This window comes from Thunnus maccoyii, chromosome 12 (genome assembly GCF_910596095.1).
Source record: "Thunnus maccoyii chromosome 12, fThuMac1.1, whole genome shotgun sequence".
Classification (NCBI taxonomy): domain Eukaryota; kingdom Metazoa; phylum Chordata; class Actinopteri; order Scombriformes; family Scombridae; genus Thunnus; species Thunnus maccoyii.
In genome coordinates this window covers 30,424,207-30,451,969 of record NC_056544.1, presented here as the reverse complement: position 1 = coordinate 30,451,969, position 27,763 = coordinate 30,424,207, and the positions used below count along the sequence as shown (strand labels likewise).

General features: G+C 36.5%; 1 protein-coding gene and 1 long non-coding RNA gene across 2 annotated transcripts; one reads left to right on the top strand and one right to left on the bottom strand.

Annotated features, from left to right (window-relative positions):
* Positions 1-17,023: 17,023 nt before the first annotated feature.
* On the bottom strand, positions 17,024-17,800 carry LOC121908089. The gene is made up of 3 exons (XR_006099171.1): positions 17,773-17,800; positions 17,337-17,395; positions 17,024-17,084 (listed from the first exon to the last, which is right to left on the bottom strand). It is a non-coding gene; the product is annotated as an uncharacterized LOC121908089 (long non-coding RNA).
* Positions 17,801-19,599: 1,799 nt separating this feature from the next.
* Positions 19,600-26,334, top strand: LOC121908084. The gene is made up of 6 exons (XM_042427780.1): positions 19,600-19,679; positions 21,281-21,460; positions 21,553-21,885; positions 24,117-24,185; positions 25,674-25,973; positions 26,083-26,334. The coding sequence occupies exons 2-6, from the start codon at positions 21,418-21,420 to the stop codon at positions 26,247-26,249; spliced, it is 912 nt and encodes a 303-aa protein (XP_042283714.1). The 5' UTR covers positions 19,600-19,679; positions 21,281-21,417; the 3' UTR covers positions 26,250-26,334.
* The last annotated feature ends 1,429 nt before the right edge of the window (positions 26,335-27,763 follow it).

The window sequence follows — 27,763 nt, the reverse complement described above, 5'->3', positions numbered from 1 at the left end:
GATGCAATGAGGCATAAAGCAAAACTCTTTGGGGATTTTTCTGAGGCCAACAAGGAGAACAAAAACATTAAGTTCCTGATAGTGGCTTTACCAAATAAGGCACAGAAAGGTTCAAGCATCCACCTTTATAAAGACAGCTTTCCTGTTACTGAGGATTTTGAGCCACCATCAAAGCCTGAAACAGTAAAAGAAAGGCACATAACTCACAACAGTGTGATGGTCAACATTTGCCCACCCCGATTTGGAGCAAAGAACATCACTTCATACTCTGTTGAGTACTGTGTCAGTGGAGAGGATGAATGGCAGGAAACGAGAGCATCAACAGCGCTATATGTCACAGTGAGCAGTCTGAAGCCAGCCACACAGTACATGTTCAGATGCAGAGCAGTGACTTCAGAGGGTGTTGGGCCAGCAAGAGAAGTTCATCATTCAATTAAAACATTACCTTCTGAGGAGCCAGAGACAGAATATGATGCCAACTGTAATTGTGGTATACCTCTAAAAAGTAAAGAAACCATCACTATTCATGTCTGCACAAAAACATGTGAATTTCCGGAGGCAGCACAGAGTGTCCTGGAGGACTTCACCGAGCTGGAAATGAGATGCAACAATGCAATGACAACCACCATTGCACAGCAGTTCCCACAGATTGGCAAAAAGCTTAAAACTTTTAAAGAACTCTGCTCTGTGTTCAAGCTGGAATTCCAACTAACCGTGGCAGAGAAACTTCCATCAATCTTGAAAGGAGGGGAAGAGGAGGTTGTGCTTGCAGACATCTTGAAAAAGAGACATTCTTCTCCTTTTAACAACACAAACCTGAACAAGTGGATGGATTGTAAAGAGAAGGAAATAAGCATCTTAAAGTTTTTCACCAAAATGATGAACAACACCAAGATCATCCAATCTCAAAATGATCTTCATGAGGAAATTGTCAGTGCAGGACATGCTGTGTGTTTTGTTTTCACCTCATTGGGAAGTGCTGAACCGTACCTCTCAGCTTTATCAAACTACTTAATAGAAACACCCAAACCAGACAACCTTCAAGATACACATTGTCAAGACATAGAGAAGGAACAATGGTATGCCTCACCAGAAGTATCAGATGCAATGAGGAACAAAGCAAAGCTATTCAGTGATTTTGCAGAGGCCAACCAAGAGAAGAACATAAAGTTCCTGACAGTAGGTTTAACAAATGAAACACAGAGAGGTTCAAGCATCTACGTTTATAACGATCCCCTTTCTGTCAATGAGAACTTTGAGCCGCCTTCAAAGCCTGAAACAGTGACAGCAAGTGATGTAACCCACAACAGTGTGACACTGAAGATCTCTCCGCCCAGATTTGGAGCAGAGAACATCACCTCCTACTCTGTAGAGTACTGTGTCAGTGGAGAGGATGGATGGCAACAAATACTAGCACCAAAAACTGAAAAAGTCACAGTAAGTGGCCTGACTCCTAACACAGGGTATATATTGAGATGCAGAGCAGTGACCTCAGTAGGTGTTGGGCCAGCCGTTGAAGTCAGCAGTCCCATTAAAGCCTTACCTTGCAGCCCTTTTGGAAAACCTCAAATTGAAACAAGTGAGGAGGTTCTGAAAGAACAAAAGAACCTTGAAGTCATTGAAAGTTTGCAACCACAAGTTAAAGCTGGATTAGCAAAGCTTGAAGAAATGAAGACAACAAAAGAAGAAAATAAAGACCATGAAACAGTCATGACTTCAAATGAAAACATGATTGAGGTGGATATTATTAAACCAGTCCAAAAACAGCTCACAGAGAAAGGAGAGCTTATTGCCAACTGCCAGAAATGTTCAGTAACATGCTGTGCATCAGTGGATGGAACAGGGATGTGCACTGTCTGCCCTGGAAAATGCATTTGGAGTGTGCATTTCAACCAGATATATAAGTTGGAGTATGTTAAGGTAAAAGAGAAGCAGACACTGCAGGAGTTGAAAGACAAGTACGAAAATGCTACTAAAGAAAAGTTGTCTATTCAAGACTTGATTAAGAGGCAAGAAGGCGAGATTGTTCATCTTCAAGACTGGATAGTGTCCCTCATGGATCAGTCAGCTCACTGTATAACTCGTCTGCAAGAGATCGCCCTCAGGCCCAATCCTCTGACCACTCCAGAGTACATTGATATGCTGATTGAAGGAGAAAAGTCAGAGGCAGAAGAGGGTTACCAGGCCCGAATTCAGTCTCTGGAGGCAATGAAGGACAGGGCAAAAATCATCTCCAAAGTAACCAAACGAGATAAGTTTACAAAAACAGAGGAAGAATTGTCTGAAGAAAAACAGGAGAGGAAAGAAACGAAAGGTTTCCTGAATGAAGTTGAAAATTTCTTTGGACTTTAAGAAAAAACAAGACAAAAGGTCTGCAGCCATGTTAGCAGCATTGTTAGATCATAATGCTTGTTAGAACCTAAACAAAACTGGTGGGTTGATGAAAAATTCAGAATTTAAAAGCATAACTGAGCCATGGTATGGCCATTAGTATGTTAAAATAATTGCAATTAATGTATACATTTTATATTATCATAGCAAAATGCTAACATTTTTAACATTTCAAGTTATCATTGTAAAGTTAGCAAGTTAGCATGATATCTTACATGTTACCACTAACACTTCAGGTTTGCATGCTGATTGGAATTCTGTGTCTCTTGAATGTACCAAATGGTTTTGTAATTGGACAAGAATCACACTGACCTGCATGATATGTTTGCAGGACCTGAATGTTTTGTTAAATATGATAAATTGCTTCTTATCTATGTTTTATGTCATTTAATGACCTCCATCAGCAGGAGCATTGGTGCCCTTAGTTGTTGGCAAACAGATGTTTGGAGGAAAATAACAGTGAAATTATTTAGAATATACTTATAATAATTAGCATAATTGTAATTTTATACTAAAAGGTTATGATTAAAGACATTCTGCAGTCACTGTAACTTTTTTGTATTTAAGATGTCAGTGTAGATAAATGCAGTTATACAATTTCTGTTTATTTTACATGAATAAATTCTTGATTTGGTGTAACTTTTGCACATTAAAGCTGCAATCAGATCAACCTGCAGCACAGATGGCAGAGCTTCATGTGTGCACTTTATGAAGTTTCATTGCTGTGTTTAGATGGTAAAGATAATATTAAGCAGGACAAATGAGCTCCAAGTATCAACATTTCTCAGTAGAGTATGGGAAGCATCTCCAACCACTTGCATCAAGAAACTGTCCATTTCTTGCCGATGGTTAATACGGTTAGGGAGGCACGGAGCTCTTAAAGAATCTGAAAGCAACCATATGTTATGACCCATAGTCATTTGTTGTGGTATTTTATTTCTAACAGATCTCTCTCTTCCTCTTGCTCAGCCTGTATATTCAGTGTTTATATGTGTGATGAGCTGCAGGTGGTGTCCTCTGATTGGATCATTTGAAGGGATTGCTGCTGAGGGACAGCTGACAACAACCTCCCCTTCCCCTCTTCCACTTCAACAATGGAGGCTATTCCTCAGCAGTTTGGATTTGTTTATTGTGAGTGATTGTAAGTAGAAGCAGCATGTGTGTCCAGACTAGGAGCTTCTTGTAGACTTATGTTAAGTCATTTTTTGTTCTAAATTTTTAAAATAAATTTCATGGACACTTTCATTGTAAAATGTAAATATTTAATACCAGTAGTAGCAGTTGGTAGGAATGAGAGGCCTAATTCTTTTGCAATCATTTTTCTCATGTTTTCAGTTAGGAGATTAGGTCAGAGCTTTGTCATTTATTTCAATTTTGGTTTTTGTATGGAAGTTTAGGGTTTTGTCTTAGTAAACTTTGATTTGTTGTTTTGGGCATTGCTCATCTCCAAAACTATGTTAAAAAAACATAAACTGCTACTTTTTGAACTTTGATAACTGCATTGCTGGCCAATCTCTATCATACAGGAGAATACACTGATTGAAAGATATTACAGAGTTTATGATTGTCCTATATTTTAACCCATGACACATTTTGGGGTCTCCTTTCACTGCTTTTTGTTGCCCAGTTGTACCTTCAGTACTAGAAATTACATGCAAATAATCACATTGAAATTTGACCATTTAGATATCAGTTCTAGACTGAAATGTTATGTGATTGATATGTGATAATAAAACAGTTTTGTTGGATATGTGTTGTTTCTCTCTTTTGTCTTTATTTTTAGCTCCTCTTTACCTTAAATGAACCTTACTTTTCTTATTGGCTCAGACTGTTTACTGCAGGTAATGTTGATATTTTCAAGTCAGGTAAAGGTTTCATATAAGTTTAGGTTTCACACAGCACAAGTGTAACTATTTTAGACCTTACATGTAATGTTATGATTGCTTTTTGTGATATATGAAATACTTTTAAGTCTGATTACTTAGGTTCATGCATGGGCATTTGTGTGTCTTCGTACAAACAGGCTCTACAAGTCTTTTTTTTTTTTTTTAAAGGGTCTGTAGAGAGGGGTTGGGACAATTATAAGACAGGCTCACAATTTTTCAAGTCTGTCTTTAAACAACAGTCAGGAGCCCAAATGAATTTTGAAACATGTTTTTCTTGCTGTAATCATTCCTCCTGTTCATACTGACCATTAGAAGATCCCTTCATAATGCACTTACAATGTAAGTGATGGAGGACAAAATCCACAGTCCTCCTTCTGTGCAAAACTGTATATAATAGATCTGAAGATAATTTGCAGCTTCAGGGTCCAAATGAGTCAAATCAAGTAGATATCTTTCAGCGTTACAGTCTTTGTAGTCCTTCTTTTTGTTACTATACTTCCACTGGAGCTCAACAAGGAAACACTGTCCGAGGAAACACAAAGAGGGAATTTGATGCTAAAAGGAAGTGAATCTTTTAGCAGGATCCTTCGCCTGAATACATGGCTGACATTGGCGTGCCTCACCCATGGGATAAAGTTTATTGACAATTTCAATATCTTCTGGAACTGTAAAGCCCACTTTAAACCTGATAGGGTTCATCCCAACATCACTGGATCCAGACTCCTTGGCAACAATCTACGTCATGCCCTTCGGACACTAAACACAAACAAAAATGTATGGATAAGTGCGAGGAACAGTGCACACAACAGACAGCCTGTATATCTCCCCCCTGACCTGATAACTGAAAAGAAATTGCACTGTATGTTTTTAGTTGAGACCTGGCTAAACAGCACTACTGGTGTAGCAACACTGATAGAGGTTTGTCCTCCAAACTATCATTTCTATCAGTCAGTAAGTCAAAACAGGAGAGGAGGAAGAATTGAAGCCATTTTCTCTACACAGTTTGTGTGATGACATTTATGTCATTTGAATATCTTGCTGCGGAACTCAAGGAAAACAGAAATATCAGTACTTATCATTAGATTATATCAGCCACCAGGATATTCTTCACTATTCCTGCAGGGATTCTCAGAGCTGATCTCACTTGGTGTCACTAGATATGATGGTTAATCCTGAATGGAGACCTAAACATTCATATTATTAAAAAGAATGAATCCAAACCTGTGGAGCTTATGAATTTAGTGGACAGCTTTGAACTCACCCAGCATGTAAATTAAGCCAAGTAATAACAAAAGGTTTAAACATTGATAATGTTTCAATATTTGAACTACTTATTTCTGACCATCACTGTGTGTTCTTTGACGTCAATGTAACCCTAACAAAGACTAAAAGCTCATTTTTGGTTCAAAAGAGATTCCTAGATGACAAGACTGGAACAATGTTATCTAATATTATGAGATCAGTTGAGCCATATAGTTATGACTGCACTTTAAATGACATGGTTGAAAATTTCAACAACCTTGTTATCTGCTTTAAATCTGTTGCTCAACTAAAAGTAAAAAAAGAGAACTGACAGAATCTCCTCCTGGTTAAACAATAACAGTGTTAATGAGATCAAGAGAATCTGTCGGGCAGCTGAAAGAAAATGGAAGAAAACTAGACTCACAGTTTACTGTAATATATAAAAAGAAGCCCCTCCTTCCTTAGAATTGACTTTATGGTCCTCATCTTTAAATACAAAGCCCTTAATGGACTAGGACTGCGCTACATCGCTAACTCCCTTGTTAACTGCCTTCTGCCCTCAAGAACCCTGTGATCATCTGCTGCTGGTTTATTGCAGATTCCAGCAACAGCCAAAAGAAAATTGGGGATGCAGCCTTTGTCAGTTATGTCCCCAAACTATGGAACACACAACCGATAGATATCAGAGAAGCCAGCTCACTAAATCTTTTTAAAAGAAAGCTAAAAAACGTATCTCTTCACCTCTGCCTTTAACTAGCTTTTGTCCCAGCTTTGCACTTATGCTCTGCTGCACTTCTTTTAAAATGCCGAATTTTACTTGATTTTATACATTCTATGTATTCTATGTTTTAACTTTGTTTTTATTTTATTAATTTTATTTTATTTTTATTTGTAATCTTATTTTATTATGTATTCTATTTTCGCTTTATTTTATCTAATATCAAAATATTTTATTTTACCTCTTACATACATTTACACGTTTTAATGTTCATTTTATGTCTTTTATGTCTTTCTTGATATGAAGCACTTTGTGCATTATTATTATTGTTATCATTGTTATTATTATTATTATTATTAATATTAATATTATAACAATAATAATAATAATAATAATAATAATAATAATAAGTTGTCAAAAACAAAATTCATTGTGTTTGGTAATTGTAAAATCAATTCTGAAATACACATTACATACTCAGTTTGGAAATGGTCTCTTACAGTAAAGTCATTAGACCAGTCTCAGTCCATGTTCAGAATCACATAATAATATACTATTCATACTAATTATGATGTCAGACCCTGCAAACATGAAAGTGAAGGTAAAAATAACCTTCACTCATGCCCATTTTATAATCCCCCACCACATGCCGCCCCACCCACCACAAGATAAGAGAGATAAGATAAAAACTTTATTGTCCATTCACAAGAAAATGTGTCTTGCATCACAGGCTCCAACAATCATCAGAGTAACATAATACATCATGAAAGAACAACATGACCTTTAGCATACGGTTAGGAATAAGTCAGGATTAAAAGTATGAAATGCATTTTTCCTACCAATTTCCTAGACAGGTAAACTTTATTTAAAATGCATATTTTTTCACACAAGTGATGAGACAATGAGTTCAACTTATATCAGAGCCTTTTTTATGTGAACACAGTTGATTAGAAATTTGGGGATTTTAATTTGCTGTTTGTGTAAACTGGCTTGTTGCAGCAGTAAAGGAAACAATGATTTACAGAAAACATTTAAAGATAACATTTAAAGTTTACGGTTCTCCTTTCCATAAAGGATGTCACTGGGTTTGCAGGGGTTTATTAGGTCAAAAAACATATAGAAGTTTCTCAACCAACAGGAGATCAAGTAGTCTTGAAACTTGAAAAATACAAATCATCTAAATTGTCATTATGAGGTTTTCGCCTGTTTTATTTTACTCTTGATTTCAATTTGTTGCAGCAACAAAAGGTGACAGATGACTAACAGTTTGGAAAGCAGGAGAGTCACAGGAGTGAAATAACCAAAGTCCAAATTAAACAACCACATAGGTCGATCTGAACTCCAGAAGGACTCATTGGAGTGTTTTCACAACAATCCTTTGAAGCATAATATGATGCTCTCCAAAACCATTATGAGTCACTGTTAAAAAATAATGATGTTTTATGATGTGATCACACTGTGGTTAAGGTCTGGTTAGGTTTAGGCACAAAAACCACTTGGTTAGGATTTTGTTAAAGATCGTGATTTTGGTGAAAATGATCATTTGAAATGTGGTTAGTACTTTCTTAAATTTAGGCAAACTTTGTCATCATTGCAACAGTACACATCACAATATGGTTTGACACATGACACTCGCAGTTGGAAACAGGAAGCGAACAGTGGTCTCCTGGTCTCTTTCCACTTTTTGCCTTATCAAGGAAGTCTCCTTATATTGAGACACAGGTCATCTGAACTGTGTCTCTTCTCCAAGTTATGATTACTATGGCTGCTAGATGGGGTCTGCCACTCAAATATAACTATAAGTTGTTTTTGGCTGCTGAATTTACAAGCTATATGTTGTTTTTCTTGGGTGGACAGGCTCCAACTAACATTGTTTTCCCTACTTTAGACTTTGAGATGGATCCTGAAGCCAGTAGAATGGAGTTGGCAGCACTTGGCTGGCATTTCAGCCTCTGCACATATATATTGTTCTCTCCAAGCAGCTCCTCTGCCTTAAAATCGCAGCATTTTGATAAGTTCCAGTTTTGTCTCAGGGTTTTGCATAGTATCAAATCAGTTTAATGAAGTTGTCGAAATCTGAACTGTGACCAACTCATGAAAAGATAAGAGAGATAAGATAAAAACTCTCTTACATGTGCCAACAATGATCAGAGCAGCATAATCAATTGAAACTGTCTTCTTACAAAGAGATATTCCTTTGTTATCTGTTGTTTATTTTAACCACTAACATTTATCATTATCACAGAGGTGGAGTACAACTGATAAGTTTTTCCCACCCTGTACATCATGCAGGTCATTTCTGTGAAATCAGCCTGCTTCTCTTCAGTACTGCCTCCTATTCATGAATGGACACAATTTTTAAAACCAATTTGTTGTAACACACCAGTGATGAGACAATCAGTTTAAATTATATTAGAAGCTTTTTTATGTGAACATAGTTGATTATAAATTTGGGAATTTCAATTTGCTGTTTGTGTAAACTGGCTTGTTGCAGCAGGAAATGAAACAATAATTCACCGAAAATATTTAAAGATAACATTTAAAAGTTTACTTTCGATGAAGCAGAAAAATACAATAGTTTTTATAGTATGTCACTGGGTATGCAGGGGTTTATTAGGCCAAACAACATATACCTTTTTTATATGTTTTGTTTTACTCTTGATTTCAGTGGAGTTTTTCTTTGTTGCAGCAATGAAAGGTGACAGAAAACTGACAGTTTGGAAAGCAGGAGAGTCACAGGAGTGAAATAACCAACAACCAACTCCAAATTAAACGACAACATAGGTCAATTGTACCTGCACTCTGGAACGACACCTTGAAACAGCCATTGAAGGTTTGCAACTGCAAGTGAAATCTGGATTAGCAAAGCTTGAAGAAATGAAGACAACAAAAGAGCATGAAACAGTCATGACTTCAAATGAAAACTTTGAGATTGAGGTGGATATCATTAAGCCAGTCAAAAAACAGCTCACAAAGAAAGGAGAGTTCATTACCAATTGCCAGAAATGTTCAGTAACATGCCACTACCCATGTGCAATAGCAAATGTGGCTGTGCATCAATGGATCGAACACGGATGTGCACTGTCTGTCCTGGAAAATGCATTTGGAGTGTACATTTCAACCAGACATACAAGTGGGAGTATGTTAAAGTCAAAGAGAAGCAGACACTGCAGGAGTTAAAAGACAAGTACGAAAATGCTACGAAAGAAAAGTTGACTATTCAAGACTTGATTGAGAGGCAAGAAGGCGAGATTGATCACCTTCAAGAGAGGATAGTGTCCCTCATGGATAAGTCATCCCAATATATAACTCGTCTGCATGAGAACGTGAAATCAAGGGGGCAAAAACAGGAAGGGGTGCTGCATTCAGACAGAATCAAAAAGGTAAAATCAGCAGGGGTCAAAGGCAGAAAAGACACACAGTTGGCATCTTGTTGATCAAGGAGTTGTTCCCAGACATCACTTGATTATCAAGTCTCTACCCAAATGTGTATTTTCTTCTTCAGGAGGAATTGTCTGAAGAAAAACTGAAGAGGAAAGAAAAGAAAAGTTTACTGATTAAAGTTGCAAATTTCTTTGGACTTTAGGAAAAAACAAGACAATGCAGCCATGTTAGCAGCATTGTGAGGTTGTAATGCTTGTCACAACCAGAACAAAACTGATGGGTTGATGAAAAATTCAAAAGTCAAAAGCACAACTGAGCCAATAGTATGTTAAAATTATTACAATATGTAATGTATGCATTTTATATAATAATACTAACATTTTTAAAATTTCAATTATCATGCTTAAGTCAGCATGTTACATGTTACCACTAACACTTCTGTTAACATTAACAAGCTTTGTTGGCCAAATGGAAATATTGACTAGCTGGTGGAAATTAAATAAATTCTTAAGGGATCATGAATGTATCAAATGTCAGGTCAATCCATCCAACAGTTTTGTAATTGGACAAGAAACACAGTGATCTGCATTATATGTTTGCAGGACCTGAATGTTTTGTTAAATATGATAAATTGCTTCTTATCTATGTTTTATGTCATTTGATGACCTCCATTAGCAGGAGCATTGGTGCCATTAGATGTTGGCAAACAGATGTTTGTTGGTAATAGTGAAACTATTTAGAATATACTTATAATAATTAGAATAATGGTAATTATATGCTAAAATATTATGATTATAGACATTTTGCAGTCACTGTAACTTTTTTGTATTTAAGATGTTGGTGTAGATAAATACAGTTATACAATTGCTGTTTATTTTACATGAATAAATTCTTGATTTGGTGTAACTTTTACACATTAAAGCTGCAATCAGATCAAACTGCAGCACAGATGGCAGAGCTTCATGTTTGCACTTTATGAAGTTTCATTGCTGTGTTTAGATGGTAAAGATAATATTAACCAGAACAAATGAGCTCCAATAATTATCAGTATTTCTCAGTAGAATATGTGGAGCATCTCCAACCACTTGCATCAAGAAACTGTCCATTTCTTGCCAATACAGTTAGTTATGACCCATAGTCATTTGTTGTGGTATTTTATTTATCTCTCTCTCTCTTGCTCAGCTTGTATATTCAGTGTTTATATGTGTGATGAGCTGCGGGTGGTGTCCTATGATTGTATCATTTGAAGGGATTGCTGCTGAGGGACAGCTGACAACAACCTCCCCTTCCACTTCAACAATGGAGGCCGTTCCTTAGCAGTTTGGATTTGTGTTTATTGTGAGTGATTGTAAGAAGAAGCAGCATGGGTGTTCAGACTAGGAGCTTCTTGTAGACTTATGTTAAGTCTTTTTTTGTTCTAAAATTAAAAATAACAAATTTCATGGACTAATTCATTGTAAAATGTAAATATTTAATACTAGCAGTAGCAGTTGCCCTTTTCTTTTGCAATCATTTCTCTCATGTTTTCAGTTAGGAGATGAGGTTAGAGCTTTGTCATCTATTTTAATTTTGTGGTTTTTTTTGTGAAGGAAGTTTAGAGTTATGACTGAGTAAACTTTGATTTGTTGTTTTGGGCATTGCTCATCTCTGAAACGTAAAAAATAACTGCTACTATGCTATGTTATGTCAAGGTTTCCACAGACTGGAAACAAAACAAATACATGTAGAAATCATGCAGTGTTGTTTTAACCACACTCTCCCATAAGTTAAGATAAAGTAAGATAAGATAACACTTTTTTGATTCATGGTGTCACAACAGCAAAGATATATAGCAGATAAAAATTACTATCAGCAACAACAAGATAAAGTGCATTAAATAATAAAAATAGTAATAAAAGTAATAAAAACTGTGCAACACAGTCAGAGCTGTCTGATGGCTGTTGGCACAAAGCGAACCGTTCCGTTTTGTAGCTGGGGGGAGTGTGAGCCTCTGGCTGAAGGTGCCACAGCTCCTCATAGAGGATACAAGAGAATACACTGGTTGAACGATACTACAGATTTTATGATTTTATTTTTTTTGCCCAGTTGTACCTTCGATACTAGAAATGACATGCAAATAATCACATTGACATTTGACTATTAAGATATCAGTAGTAGATTGAAATGTTATGTGATTGAGATGTGATAATAAATCAGTTTTGTTCTTTATTTTTCTTATTGGCTCAGACTTTACTGAGCCAATAAGACTTTACTGCAGGTAATGTTGATATTTTCAGGTCAGGTAAAGGTTTCATATTAGTTTAGGTTTCATACAGCACAAGTGCAACTATTTTAGACCTTGTATTGAATGTTATTATTGCTTTTTGTGTTGTTGAAATACTTTTAAGTCTGCATATTTAGGTTCTTGCTTGTATACTTTGTTTTAAATTACTATTTAGTTATTTGCTTGCAAGCTTAATTTTATAAGCTATTAAATAAACATATACAATTGTCCACATAATAACATCACCATACTGCGAGTTCAGAGTTACTGTTATTACTGGTTTTCAACTTGTAGGTAGAATTCACATCAACATCTAACTTGCAGTCATGATGGAGAAACCAACTCACCACTTAATAATCCAGAAGTGCCTGAAAACTAAACATATGTGACGCCTCATGTTGGCAAACGTCCATCTTTCAAGGTTACTGAACCACCTTTAATGAGTTCTAACTTATTGTCAGTGCACAGTATTTTTAAACCTCACATGACCAACTTTGCATTCATAACTGTCTTGAGTTGTTCAATAACATGAACTCTCACAGGCTGTCAACATGAGAAATATGTACTAACTGTACCATCCATCTCATATAATGTGAAGGCAGCATGAGCCCCAAGTAACAAAGCAGACTAGTAGACACAATATTGACCTTTCAAAGCAAATGTGTTATGGAAACACGTTTCAGTGAAACGTGTTTCCATGACACTCTGAACACGTAACACTTTTATCAGAGAGGTGTTGGGCTGGTTTTGAATACAGGAAGTGCTTCTCAGTATTTAAAAACATCTGAAGAATCTTTTTTAAAAAGTGATCAGTTTTTATAGTGTAGACCACATTGAACAAAAGATTAATAATGAAAGCAGTAAGACCACCTGTATTCTGACTGTTCATGATCATGGTCTCAGATTTAAGCCATCCATACAAAAGCAACACCAAGAGTTGTCAGATTTTGCCATTTCACTGCATCAAATGCTGCAAAACTGGAACTTTTTCAACACAATTGCTTCATATTGTTTCAGTGCTTCAAAAGCTACATTTACACTAAACACTTTTACTTGTAGGATTTATACACTGAAATAAAACATGTGACTTCTTCACCTTTCAGAGGAACTAAATGTGTCTAAAGATGGAAACTTTTGTTTGTCTAAGAGATAACTTACAGGTGCTTTCTCAGAAACTCAAAATACTTTTCTGTCAATCTGGCTCAAGAATTATAACATCTGCAGCACAATAAGATGTTTTTTCAAGTTATTGGTTCTTATTTCCTCAGTCAAACAAAGATGGTCACAAATAGTGACACATCTCCTCACTCTGCTTTAAGGACAGATACACACATGAACACCTTGTAGTAATTATAAGATGGGGGACAAAATCCACAGTCCTCCTTCTGTGCAAAAATATATTTAAAAGTTTATCTGAAGCTAATATGAAGCTTCAGTGTCCAAATGAGTCAAATCAAGATGTTATCTCTCAACATTACAGTTTTTCAACAAAGATCAATGTATTTAAAAGTTTTCTTTGAGCCACAGGCTGTTTATAGTGTTTTCATTGTGTTCTGGTGGTGATGTAACAATTGGTAAAGTTGGTTGGTTGGTAAAGTAATATTGTTGTGCTCTTTACTTTAATATAAATGCATTTAGTACCTATACATGTAAACCCTTAGTGGTAGTATGAAGCTGGTGGTAGCTATGGTGATTTCACCAGCTGGCCCAACACCTACTGAGGTCACTGCTCTGCATCTGAACATAAAATAAAAAAAAAATAGCCCCAAAACTAATGCTAGGCCAAGAGCCAGGAGAAATATAGCTAACTACATTAAACACAGGGAAGCTGATAAGATTAACCAAAACCTGAGAAAAACCACTGCTACGCCAAAGACCAGAAGAAGAGATGCTGCTCCAGACACTATCCTGACAGGGGACTCTATAACCAAGCATGTAAAAATGGCAAGAACTGAAAATCTAACTGTGGATAGTACATCTGTCAGGGAGCTAACAGATGCTGCAAACTATCCTCTCTACACATCCAAGTGATATGAACATTATTATACACACTGGATCCTTTGACATTGCGCAAAGGAATACTGACAAACTCTGACAAATATTTATTGAACTGTCCTTGGCCATGGAAATAGGTGAATCTGCATGCTAAAAAAGCCTCAAGTTCATAGGACAGATTGAAAGTCACCCACTTCCTTTCAGAATTCCAACGATGGCTGTGATCCTCTGCAATGAGCCTCAGCAAGCCTTTTCCTGAGAATACAAAAGCAGAAAATATGTATCATGCTCTTAAAAGTACCTGCACACCAACAGGTGTCAACGTTGTTGCCTGTATTTTTTTCAATGTACACAGAAAGGCAACTTTGCCTCCGACCCTCACAGCAGTGGCAGAGGGGAGCCATGAGGCTGGCGCTCTTAAGGAGTGCAGTTTGCCACTTGAACAGGAACTGAGCATGATGAAACTTTGCCTCTTTTAGTGCAGGGACATTAAGGCTTAAGACTGTCTGAAATTAAGGTTGGGGCCAGAACAAGCTGTTCTTTAAATGTGATCAACAAAATCTTAAAACCATTTGTCAGGCGGATATGTTGGATATATATATACAGTAAATCCCATGGAAAAGTCTGTAGACAGTTGCTTGTTATTACTTTCAAATAATGTTTATATGAAGTAATGATTATTGAAATTATGTTTTTGTATGGATAATTCTACGAATTTACAAAAGAATACTGTATATAACAAGCCTTTATTTAAATTAGGTAATTTTAAAGTATTTCTTCGATGTTTTTAATTTTTTTGTGCAGATTTATACATTTCTTTAACACTCTAGCAATATTTTATATCATAAGGCTCGAAGGGGCCACGGCTGGGGGACCTGCACAGGAGCCTCGAGCCTTACCTGCGTCGTCGTCGTTTCTTCGGCCGTCCGTCTGTAGACTTACATGCAAGTGATTTGACTTTCAAGGGTATTTCATAGCTGTTAATTGAAACTCACTGTAGTCTTCACTGTTAGTAGAAGATGGAGAATTTGGGTCTTGTGAGAAAATTTTAAGGAGACCGATTGTTTGGGGGCCAAGGTCAGATTTGTTGTGTGTGGTGCGTTGTGGGCTGTTGCATGAGTGAGGCTAACCCTCATAGAAGACTGGGCCACGTTCAAGGTCCTGCCATCCTGGACCACCACACCCTGCATGCTGCCCTATAGTCGGGACACAGGGGGGCCGCATACTTACCACCTGACCGCCGCAGGCCATTTGTTAACACCGCTAGGTTGCCCTAGCCTGGCCAGTCAGGTCTGAAGATCCTAGGTCTCGTGACTTTTAAAACTGGGTTGTGGAGCCTATGTCGCCTGTGTTCCATACACCTCACGACCGCGGGAATTGCTGGTATTAAGCTAAAAACTAAGCAAAAGTAGTGGTTTTGAAGGCAATTTCCTGTGCCCCGTACACCGCACGACCCCAGGAAATTCATGCTATCTGAGAGAGCCTAATTTGTAGATTAAGATTTTGTAGAAAACTAATTGTTAAAAAGGCAAGATTCTGTGTTCCATACACCGCATGACCCCAGAATTTGCCATTCTAGACCTATGTTAAGAACTTTAAAATGAAAAAGATACTGTTTAAGAGCAATTTCCTGTGCCCCGTACACTGCACGACCCCAGAATATGCCATTATACTTACCATTATACTGCATTAACGGAAATCAGTGTCATGCTGACATTCAGTTTGTAGGTGCCTTTATAAATAGAGCATAAAACTGTTATTTTCTACTTTTACAGCAAAATACTGTTACAAGCAGTGTAAATTAACAGTAGCTTGTGTATTACTGTTAATTTGAACTTTTCACAAGTGGTATATTTACAGATTTTTACCGTAAACAGAAAAATGTATGACATACTACTCGACACACTATTGTGTGACTACTAACAGTGAGTACTACAGTGAGTTTCAACTAACAACAACAACATCTGAATACTCAACAACAAGTTAAATCACTTGCATGTAAGTGCACAGTCTATTGGCAGAAACAAACACATTACTGTTCTTGGTTTCATTACATAATGTTTGTGTGGTACCTGTGTTAGTGAGGAGCTTGGTGGCCTCCAGTAGCTTCTCTGTGTAGACTCCAGGTTCATAATTATCCATTTCAGAAGTGACCGGGTGGAAAACTCTGGCAGCACGGCCTCGAATAGCCCCAGCAGTGCGATCCAAACCGTCGACATCTTTCTCTTGCAGAGCGATGACACTTATTCACGCCCTCTAGCATGTAGTTCTCTGGGACATAAAACAATGATGCAGTTAGTTGTACATGTGTTTTTAGTCAACCACCTTGTTGCAAACATGTCTGCCTGGATACAAAGGTTAGAAGGTAGTGCAGGAATATATTCATTTTTTTAACCTGAGACATGCTTTAACCAAAGATGTCACTGTTGAGTAGATTTGGTTTGTCAAAGACAAACTTTAACTAACTGACTGCTAACAGTGAGGACTGCGGTGAGTTTAAATTTTAAATATTTTTTTCCACAAACCTTGTTACTTGACATAATTACTCAGACAGTATTTACAACAGTGAATAAACAGCCATTTGAATTGTGACTTCAAATGTTAAGACAAATTATAAATCTTCAAAGTGTTTCTTTCAAACCATGTCTCACTTTATTAACATTATAAATGAATGATGCTAAACATTTGTACACAATTATAAAGTAATAGAACAAAGCATGGAGTTTATTCAGGTAGCTAAACATTCAAAAGTCATTTAAAATGTCAATATTCAAACAAGTAGTGTAGTCTGTCTGAACATTGTACACAAATAAAGACAAAATATATCAACATGCTCCTCTAACTGTTGCATGTCAAAAAATGCTGGGACGATTGAACTGGAAAAATGATATGGTTAAAGAACAATGGGACAGCTTTAGTGGGTGTGTGTCAGTAGCGTAAGAATCTGATAGTTTGGTACAGTACATCTGTAATTGTTGCCATGTACTAATGCTCACCACATTACTATGAGTAATCAAGACTAACTCAGTGAGTAACTGAAAAGTGTGGCTAACAGACTGATTGTGTGGGTGGGTGAGAGGGTTCGCTGCCCCATTCAAGAGTCCATTAGTTTCTTTAGGAGACACACAAGGGTTGACTGGTGTCATCTTTCTCCATCTTCAGTGAAAGGACGGGGTGCCTCTCAGTGTTTATCCCTGTGAACCACCTGAAAAACAAAAACAGTGTGTATCATAAACTGTAGTAGTATAAATAGCACACTTCAGTGTTGCATCCATCCGGGAATGCAACACTGAAGGACTGGGATATTGCTGCAAATTGCTGATGTGTTTCATATAGGCCACTAGAGTAATAAATCTACAAGTACACAACACTACACAGACAGCGATGGGATATTATCGACATAAAATTAAGTTATTTGGGCATGTTGTCATATAACACAAAGTAAAATGAAACTCACTGTGTAATTTGGAGCATCAGAATCACAAGTCCAGCTCCGCTCTCAGAAATGTTGACTTGCTGCTGAAACAAGACATTTCAGCAACAGTACAGATGTAGTAGTTAGCAAGACTGATTTCAAAACTTAACTCCAACATCTTCAGTCCTATGCCTTTTACATTTCAACGGAATTAAATTCACTTCAGGAAAACAATTTGAGCAAAAACTCCAAATCGTCAAGATTGGTCAGTAAGTCGGAAAGAATCTCAAAGAACAGATCACAGGCTTAAGGAAAAAAATATATACCGGTAAAATAGCTTTTTGTTTGATGTTGTGATCGGATGACACGGTACCAAATCGTTATCATGACAAAAGCAAGGGCATATAGCACAATTCAAACTGATTGGAAATGTAATGTATTTTGACAATGTTACAAAGCAAAGCAAAAAGGAACTCACCTGGTGATTTGCTGGATGAAGATGGGTGAGAAAAAAAAAAAAAAGTCATACGCCGCTGTCCAGGTGCCGATGTGCCAACTCTACTGAGAGCTGCTGCCGGCTGCTGCTACAATAGTGTGATCACTTGCAGTAATTACACTAATTATCAGCCTTGACATACAGTATTACATACACACATGCTCACACTCACACAGTTTGGACATGGGGATGAAAGGACTGTTTAGTACAACCCCAGAAGTTAAGAGATATTACAGCACCGTAATGTAAAGCTGCCTGTTCCCTTTTACTCAGCATCTACTGATCACTGTCTGTCTCTCACCCCTCCTCTCCCTTTCCCTCCCTCATTTTTTGACCCACTAGTGTTCTGTTTATTTTCTTACATGAATAGGTAATTGGCAAAAAGCAAATCTCTTCATTTACATGCAATACAATTTAAAAGTTCAACCAAGTTTAACCAGAGTCGATGGTTGTAACCGTCATTGTGTTAATAAAATGAAAAACCACAGCGAACAGTGTGGAGGCTGCTGAGCAGAAACCCACACGGCCCGTCTGCTGCAGGAAAGGAAGTGTTGATTCGCTGTCAACAGTTTTATATGAGTCCTAATAACCCGAGTTTTTAGAAAAGGTGCACTTTACAGCTGGGGAGGAATGTAATAAAGTGCAATTGTGAGGTACTTTACATGAGTATTTCCTTTTTATGCTTTTTTATACGTCCACTCCACTACATTTCAGAGGGAGATATTTTACTTTCTACTCCACTACGTTTACTTCACAGCTATAGGTACTAATTACTTTTCAGATTTATATTTTACTAGTAAGGCTGATGATGTATTTTATATTTGAAATACATTTAGATCACTTTGTAGAGATCTATTTTCACTTTGACATATGAGGGTCTTTTCAGTGTACAAAAGGTCACATTAAATCCCCTTTGACTCCATGTTTTGAACAGTGAAACATGTTTTTTCTTGCTGTAATCATTCCTCCTGTTCGTACTGACCATTAGAAGATCTTTTCATAATGCACTTACAATGGAAGTGATGGAGGACAAAATCCACAGTCCTCCTTCTGTGCAAAAATGTATTTAAAAGTTTATCTGAAGCTAATATGAAGCTTCAGCGTCCAAATGAGACAAATCAAGTAGAAATCTTTCAACGTTACAGTCTTTTTAGTGCCAAAGTCCCTCTTTTTGTTACTATACTTCCACTGCAGCTCAACAGGGAAACAATGTCCAAGGAAACACAAAGAAGCAGATATCCACTTGATATGACTAACTCAGACTGATGAAGCCTCATATAAGCTTCAAATCAACTTTTAAATGACTGTGTGGACACATTGTGGATTTTGGCCTCCATCACTTACATTGAAAGCACATTTGAAGTATCTTTTAATATCCAGTATGAACAGGAGGAATGATTACAGCGAGGAAAACCTCTTTCACTGTTCATATGGACACCTAACTGATGTTTTAATACAGAATTAAAAAATTATGAAGCTGTTCTTTAAGTCAGATATGCAAAAATAAATAATTATGTAATATTAAAAGGAAAAAAAATAGACTACAAGGCATAACTTTACAAGAACTTTGCATTCTTACTGATTGTTTTAGAATTTTTCTAGTAGTATATAATATCAGAAAAAAAACCTGAGCCACCACCATTTTATTTAAAAATAAAGTGTCTTAAGTCATTTCAAAGGGCTTTTACAGTGCTTCATTCTTTCTTTCAAGATCAGTATTATGTTGTTTTATCTACTAGATGTCACTCCTGATTGAAGAATTAGAGGAAAAGCATCATGTTGCCATGGTGACCATAGATGGCATTGTCTGGATCCCTTTGTGTTTCATCTGAATGACCACAGGGTGGCGGTCTTTCTCTTTGATTTTTAATTTCAGAAGTCACCATGAGGTACAATAACTACTTGGCCACAACACAGTTCAGTTCCTGTCTCAGTTAAATCCATCACACAGCCATAATGTACACTTCATTTATTGTTCTTATGCCTATTTAAGACTCTAAATAGATGTTGTTGTTTGGTGATAAGTTTGCAACTTCTTGTCAATCTTCTATGACAAGATATTAAGATATTATCAGGACTTTAAGGGCCTTTCATTGGGAAAGATCAAACTGTTCAGAGTTAGTTAAAGTTAGAGTCAGTTCAGAGTAAATATGGGAACTGTTTAGATGATAGAAAAGCAGCAGAACAAACATTTCCTTTAATAACATTAAATGTATCCCAGCTGATTATGAAGCCTCTTAAAGGAACAGTCTGGCTTTTGTCTGGTTTGGTTTCGTGTATTATTCCATTAAAAGTAGATTTGAGAATAACTTTTCAGAAAGATCTAATTAAGCAAATACGCTGCTCTTTGTGTTAATGTAACATGCCATGTTAGATCAAATTAGTTCAACTGATTCAAAATATAAGGCACCACAACACTAAGGTAAATTCCCTAACCCTAACTCCAAAATTGTTAATTAAATAATACAATTAAAATACAATTACTATTATTGATTTCCAAAAGCTGTTTGTGTCAAAGTTAAAAACTTTGAACTTCAGTTCAAAGACTCAGATTGCAATAACAACAAATCAAACTGAAAATAACAAAAATATATATACAAAAAATCTGCACCAAAATGTTTTACATTGTCCAAAAATTGAATTTGATAAAGAAATAATAGACCTTTTCTTCTATTTTCACCTTCTTTTTTGTTTTTTTTTCCTTTATTTGACAGTTGAAAGTGCAGAGAGACAGGAAACAGGGCAGAGAGAGGGGCATGATAGCTGGAATCAAAATGCAGATGTTATGGTTTTGTGCAGTGGTTAGCACTGTCACCTCACAGAAAGAAGCTTCTGGCATCAGACCCGCTGGCTGTTTGAGGTTTTTCTGTGTGGAGTTTGCATAATCTCCCTGCAATGTTCCTTTTCCCCACACAGTCCAAAGTTCACTAAAAATAAACTAACTCTAAATTGCCTGTGAGTCTTAATAGTTGACTCTGTGGGGGCCAAACCATCTGTTGCAGGACTCCTTGTTCTTCTTGTTGCTGAAGATAGTTCTTTATGACTCTGGCTGAATGTTTGGGTTCGTTGTCATGCCTACAAATCCAGAATCTCTGAATCTGTAAATGTTGTTCATTTCTTAAGTTTTCCTGCTGAACATCAGATGTCTCCTCCTTCACTATGAAGTCATTTACAGTGTTTATGTACTGGAGGCTTCAAGTTTCCACATCACACTTGTGTAAGTTGCATATTGGATCATGACTGACTCCAAACTAGGTGTGATGTCATAAATCCTGCTTGTAGGTAAAAGTGTTAAACTGAGATTTAAGGTGATACAGAGAAACTTTCAGAACAAACTCAAACATCCAACTGAAGGAAAAAGAAGAAAACATATTTTTAAGTTGAGGGGGATTTTAAGGTTATTAGTAACAATCTGCTTTTCAAATACAAATCAAAATGTCTACTATGAAAAGGTCTACTGTCAGACAGCAGCCTTATCTGTCCGCCGCAGGGGCTGATTGGAGGTTTGAGGAGCTGTTAGAAACCACGTGGCCCTCGTCTGATCTCACAGCTCGTCCTTGTTTGGCCTCAGCTGCATCAGAGCGCCACTTCTCCCCAGGTTCACCAGAGGAAACATCACTGCACAAAATGCTTTTCCTCCCAGCTGCTGCTCTGTGCTGTCTGTGTTCAGGTGAGTGTTTCCAGCCAATCAGGAGCCCACAAACTCAACCTTTAACAAACACTGTCACACTCACCTTCATCTGTGTGTCTGTTTCTCTACAGCGCTGGTTGCCATGGCAGCAGAGCTGATTCAGGATGATTTAACATTGACCAGGAGAGCTGGTGAAACAGTCTCCTTCAGCTGTGGAGGAACTGACCAGTGTGACAGTGAACGCCCATTTGTATACTGGTTACAGAAGAAAGACACAGAAACATTCACATTTATTCTTGATATTGACATGACGAATGGTAACATAGATAGAAGGTACAATCATCCTCAGAAAGATGATTTCTCAGCTGTAAATAAACAGAACAGCAGTGAGTTGTTGATCCAGACAGTTAAACTCTCACATTCAGCCACCTACTACTGCCTCTGTGAGAAAGATGCTACCCACAGTGAGAAATGATCCCTGCAGCCTGAACAAAAACCTCCAGATGAACAGATGTCAAACAGTGTTTGTGACAGGAAGAGAGCAGTAAACCACAGCCCAGGATCACATATTTCACCTCCATCTCAGCCAGAGTCACAAACAAACTGAGCTGAGGACTAAATGTTTGTCTGTTGGTGTCAGGATTTTGATTTAAACATTATTTTTCATTGATATTATTTATCAGCTATTTCAGCAGGTTTCCTGTTGTTCCACACAGTGAGAACAAAGGAGCAACACAGAAGCACAATGATACAACAAGATGAAGACAAACAAACAAATAAACAACGATATAACACAGATAAAAGAGCCAAATAATGGAGAGATCAAAAGTGAAACTTTATTAACATTTGATTTAATAACAAAAATTGAGAAAATAATAAATAGAAAAAGATGTTTGACAGAGTTGAAAGTTTGAGATGAAGATAAAAATGGTCTTCTTTGACCTGCTGCTGGAATAAAGTTCATTCCTCCTTCACAATAATAATCTGCTGTTCATGAAAACACTTCCTGTGTCTCTTTCACAATAAAAGCCTTCAGGCAGCATTCTTCACATCACATCTTTGAGCAGATTTCAACAGATAATTTCACTTTAGTAAAAGATTCAACACAATTCTTGGATTTATGACAATTTCCCCTCAACAGAAATGTGGTAAATGTAAATGGATTTTGCTCTGTGAGCAGCTGAGACTGTCTTCACAAGAGAAACGACAGCAGACACTGTTTGTTTCTTTTAACACGACCACCATCATTTCCTAACTTTAACCACGTGTTTATTATTGTAACCATGACGATGCAGCTCCCCTCATCTTAAAAAGGAAGTCATTTTAACCCAAACCATGATCTTTACCTAAACCTAACTAAACCTTAACCACAGGTTCTGATGATTACTGTCCATATTCTAAGACAAATGGCTCCACTACAGCATTTACTATTAGAAATTTAATCCTTTATGTGATTCAAAATGTTAAACAACAATTGATTGACAAGAAAACAAAAACTACAGTTCCTATGAAAATGTACCTGCATGGCAGCACAGGTACTAATGTCATCCTAACATTTACTGATGTTTTGTCCACTAGTTTTCATCAGAGACAAGTAGTGACCAACACTGACACATCATCAGCTTTTAAGTTGATATGTTGAACTTGTTAGCAAACACTTGCTTATTTCCACATCCAGCAGTTACGGAGCAACATTATCATTCATTTGGAGTCGTGTTTCTGTCCACCTGGTGAATCTAAGTCCAATATTCACTCTCTTTTAGCTCTGTTTTTACTCTCTACCAACTCCTGAGGGAAATATCTGGCTCTTTAGCTGCTAAATACTCCACTATGTTCAGCAGCTAGTCTACAGCTAACTGTGTCTGTTTGCCGTTTGGTGCTGAGCAGGTAGTGTACAGTGGCTTTTTACAGCCTTTTCTCTGAAAACAGCTGCCTGCTGCGGCCCAAAACGACGCTATAAGAGCGCTGAGAGTGAACCAAAACAGTAAAGTTGCAGCCGGACAGATAAACAATGAGCTGAAACTCACTATAAAGCTCCGTAAAGCCGAGAGGAGCTGCAGAGTCACTGATAATTCTCTGTAGGTTCATCACTACGAGCCACGACCAACACATTACACACTGACACATCATGGTTATTATAAAAATATTGATTATAACAGCTTTAAGTAATTTGCATCATTACAAATGTCAGTTTGTAATGATGCAAATCAGTGGCGCTAGAGGAAAAGTCAGAGGATCAAAGTTATTATAATTCATCCTGAGGGGAACATGAATATTTCTACTAAATTACATGACAATCCATCCAATAGATGAAAAGATATTTCAGTCTAGACCAAACATGTCAACCTGCTGGTGGCGCTAGATTCAAAGTTAGAATCAATCAAGTCAAATAAATAATTGAATCCTCTGGGGACCGTGAACGTCTGCACAACATTTAATGAACAATCCATCCGTCCTTTGATCCACAATCAGATCCAATGGATCTGCACTTAAGTGGTGGACCGACCAACCGACTGACATTAGCATCCATATAGTCACACTGCTAATGTGGCTAAAATCAAATAAAAGAAGAGACAGTCATGTTGATATGAACATTAGAGAAACACATCATGGAGATGAAATATGATACTGGTTCATAATTTGGATTCGTTCACCTCAGCTGACACATTCAACAGCAGACAGGTTTTTGTCACAGTCTCATTCACTGTGGGAGGAAACGAGTTCTACGACATCTTTGGCTCTGGAACTAAACTGTATGTAACAGGTAAGACTAAATTTTCATTTTCCTTCAGTTGTTTTATTGAACAAGTTGAAAATGTGTTTTTAGTTTTAGTTTCTGCTGCTTCAGGCTTTACATCTTAGTTTTTTCATATTTAGTAGAGAATTCTTGATGCAGCCATTCTTCCATAAAACTAATCAATAACTCCTGAAAAGAGCTTCAAATCTCACTGCACACCACAAGTTCTTCTTTATTTATGCATCACATCAAAGTTTGTTTACAGCCAAAAAGTCTGATATCAGTAATGTTACAAATAAACAGTATTTAATAATCTCACTGATTCAGCAGCAGCTCCTGTTTATTAAAAACAAGATGATATATGATGTGAAACATCATTTAATAAATGTTCCTAAATGTAATTTTAGAAGCAAAGAGTGATAAATATATTGTGTGTTAAATATACAGTATATATTTGTAAATGGTAAAATGTATCTCATGATAATTGTGTGTTTATGATGATAAATATGTCTTTTAGTGGAAGATAAATTAATGCATGAAGGCAAACTCATTTTAAATGTGTGATTAAGCTAAATATAATTCATAGATAAAATGTATAATTGCATATCATAATTCACATCTAATATAAATCAAATTGTTATATGAAATCAACATGATGTCAAATATATAATGTCAAAAATATTTTAGAAAGTGTTTGGTAGAAAATATAATGAATCAGATAATTTACATGTTGTCATTTAATTAAGAATATATATTATTATATTATATTTTATTTACATATCTGAACATGTTGTGGTAATTGTGTTTTATATAAAAGCTAAAACTCTTTAAAAAGTTGTTAAAAGTATTGATGTATTGTGTGTCTGATTAGAGTAAAGTATATGCTGGTAAATATACTTCATATAAAACAGTATAATCATTTACAAATGTAATTTAAATATAGTATATTTTAAGCAAGTAATAAAACTATACTTTATATTTTACTGAGACAAATTTTACCTCATTATATTTTATTTTGTTTTTTTTTATTTTATTTTATTTTATTATATTTGACATATCCAAACATGTGGTAATGAGCTTTTATGTATTGAGCTAAAACTCTTATGTTAAAATTAATGATTGATTTTTACTAATTAAAGTATATTGTGGTAAAAACATTTAATATAAAACAGTATAATCATCAGCAAATGTATTTTATATGAGGCTGTTATGTCATGATATATTTTATGTTTTATAAACTCTATTATATTAGTAACTAATGTTGTGGTAAATATTGATAAAGAGTGTTAAATGATGTTTTAATCTTTATATATGACATATGATGAGCTTCCATGATGCTTTAGTTTGATATGATTATTGATACAGTGTCCAGTAGATGATGTTTGTGGTGTATTGATGAGTAGTTTAGTGATCATGTAGTTTCCAGGATCAGACTGAATGCAGTGCAGTGCTGTAAGCTGCTGTTGACTGTGTGAATGTGTGTCTATGCTGCTTGTTGCTGCTGTCAAACTTCAGATGAGCAGGTAGTGAAGCCCGTGGTGAGCGTGTACCCAGCAGCCCACCTGGAGGGGAAGAGCTCCCTGCTGTGTCTGGCCTCAGCCATGTCTCCTCCTGTGGTCCAGTTCTCCTGGAGAAGACAGAAGAAGAACGGCCCGCTGGAGGATCTGACCCCTGCTGAGGGAGAGCAGCTGGAGCTCAGAGAGCCGGGACGCACCGCCTCCATCCTGCTGCTCCATCGGCAAGAGAACAGCACATATAAATACCACTGCTACGTCAAGCATGAGGGGATAACAGTGGAGGCCCAAACAGAACAAGGTAATGAAGGCTTGGTGACTGTGTTCAGCAGTGATTCAGCTTCATCTGAAGATGCTCTCAGAGAAAGCAGAGGAGCAGAGCACTGACATTTGTTTTTTTCCTGTTTCAGAGGTTTCTGCTCTTCCTCCACCTGTCCCGTCTCAGTACCAGGTGAAGCTGCTCTGTGTGCTGTACACAGTGCTGATAGTGAAGAGTCTGGTGTACTGCTGTGGACTCTCTCTGCTGATGATCCTCAGAAACAAGGGACCGTCCACCAACTGCACACATGCTGACTGACTGTTTTCTGCTCGCCTTTTCTCACCATCACATGTCATCAATTCATCTCATTTATCACTTTGATCAGTGTTCAGAAATACCAGTAATGATATGTTGTGGTTGGTTTTACATTTTCTCACTGAAAATAGTTAAGACACATTTGTCCTGAAAACATAAATACATATATAAACATATACAGTATATTTGCAATTACTAAGTATACATTCTGTAGAATATTAATATCTTTATGCTCTAGTTTAATTCCACTTTTAATCGTGACTTATATAATAGTGTAAAATGAAGTTGAATCATTAGCTACCTGGTAGATATTTAAGTGCTTACAATATTTTTTCTTTCTTGTTTATTTTCTTTTTAATACATTATGCAGAGGGTGGCAGGTTTGTGAAAGTCATTCAGAGAAACATTCTCAATAAACTGAAACATCACAGTTTCTGTCTTCTATAATCATCCATGTTTTCATTGATCCCAGTTTGGCTTCAAATAATGTAAATCATCGGACACAGAATCCACTATATTGGCCAAGTTTGTTGATACCTACAAGTAATTTGACTCTTGTCGTCAGTAGATCTCAGTAAACTTTCACATAGTGCTAAAAACAAATATACAGGAAGATACAAAGAAAAGCTTACTGCTGAACAGAAACAACACAGTAAAGGGAAGCAAACATAAACATAAAGTTATTAAATGCAAGCAAGTAGGTGTGGTGTGCCAACAGGTTCAGTATCATCTTGTAATATAGTTTCAGCGTGGATGTACGACTCTACGCTGATGAAACTGTTGTTTACACACATGAAGAAACAGCAGAGAGCTGCTTTGAAGAGCTGCTATAAAAATGATCACACAGCGGCTTGATTAGTCTGCACTGAAGCCTGAATGTTGTCAAAATGATGGGTGTGTTTTTTGATTTCTTTCTAAACCACCAAAATACTGATCAGCTCTTGCAGTTTTATCAAGACAAAATTGATTGGTACATTTCCCTATAATATGAATATAAGAAAACTAAGTTCATTTAGATTTATACAACAGAAAGAAATAGAAAAGTGATTCAGTGTAGAAAAGATGACTTGTTTGTCTCGGTGTGGTTTGTGTTCTGCTGCTCTGATTGATGATAACAAATGTAGGATGTATGTTTTAAAACGTTGAAGAGAGGAAGTGAATGTTAAAAATGTTCTTACAGTGTGAATTTAAACACTCTGCAGGCAAAAACCTCAATTTAGAAGAAGATGAAAGATTTCAGAAACACCACAATTTTAAAATTGGTTTGTTTTATTAACAAAAACAACTTCATAAGAGACACTGATATTAAAACAAACAGCAACAAGAAAGTAAAACAAATATTGATTATAAAATCAATATTATTAAATAATCTATATTAATTATTAAATTAGTACAAGTAATTATGTACAATATTAATAGTATTATTAATTTGGGTTTTGTTATTTAATGAGTTATTTATTGTAATTAAGGTGGAATATGTGAGAAAATGAACTTTGTTCACACCAACATACGTATAT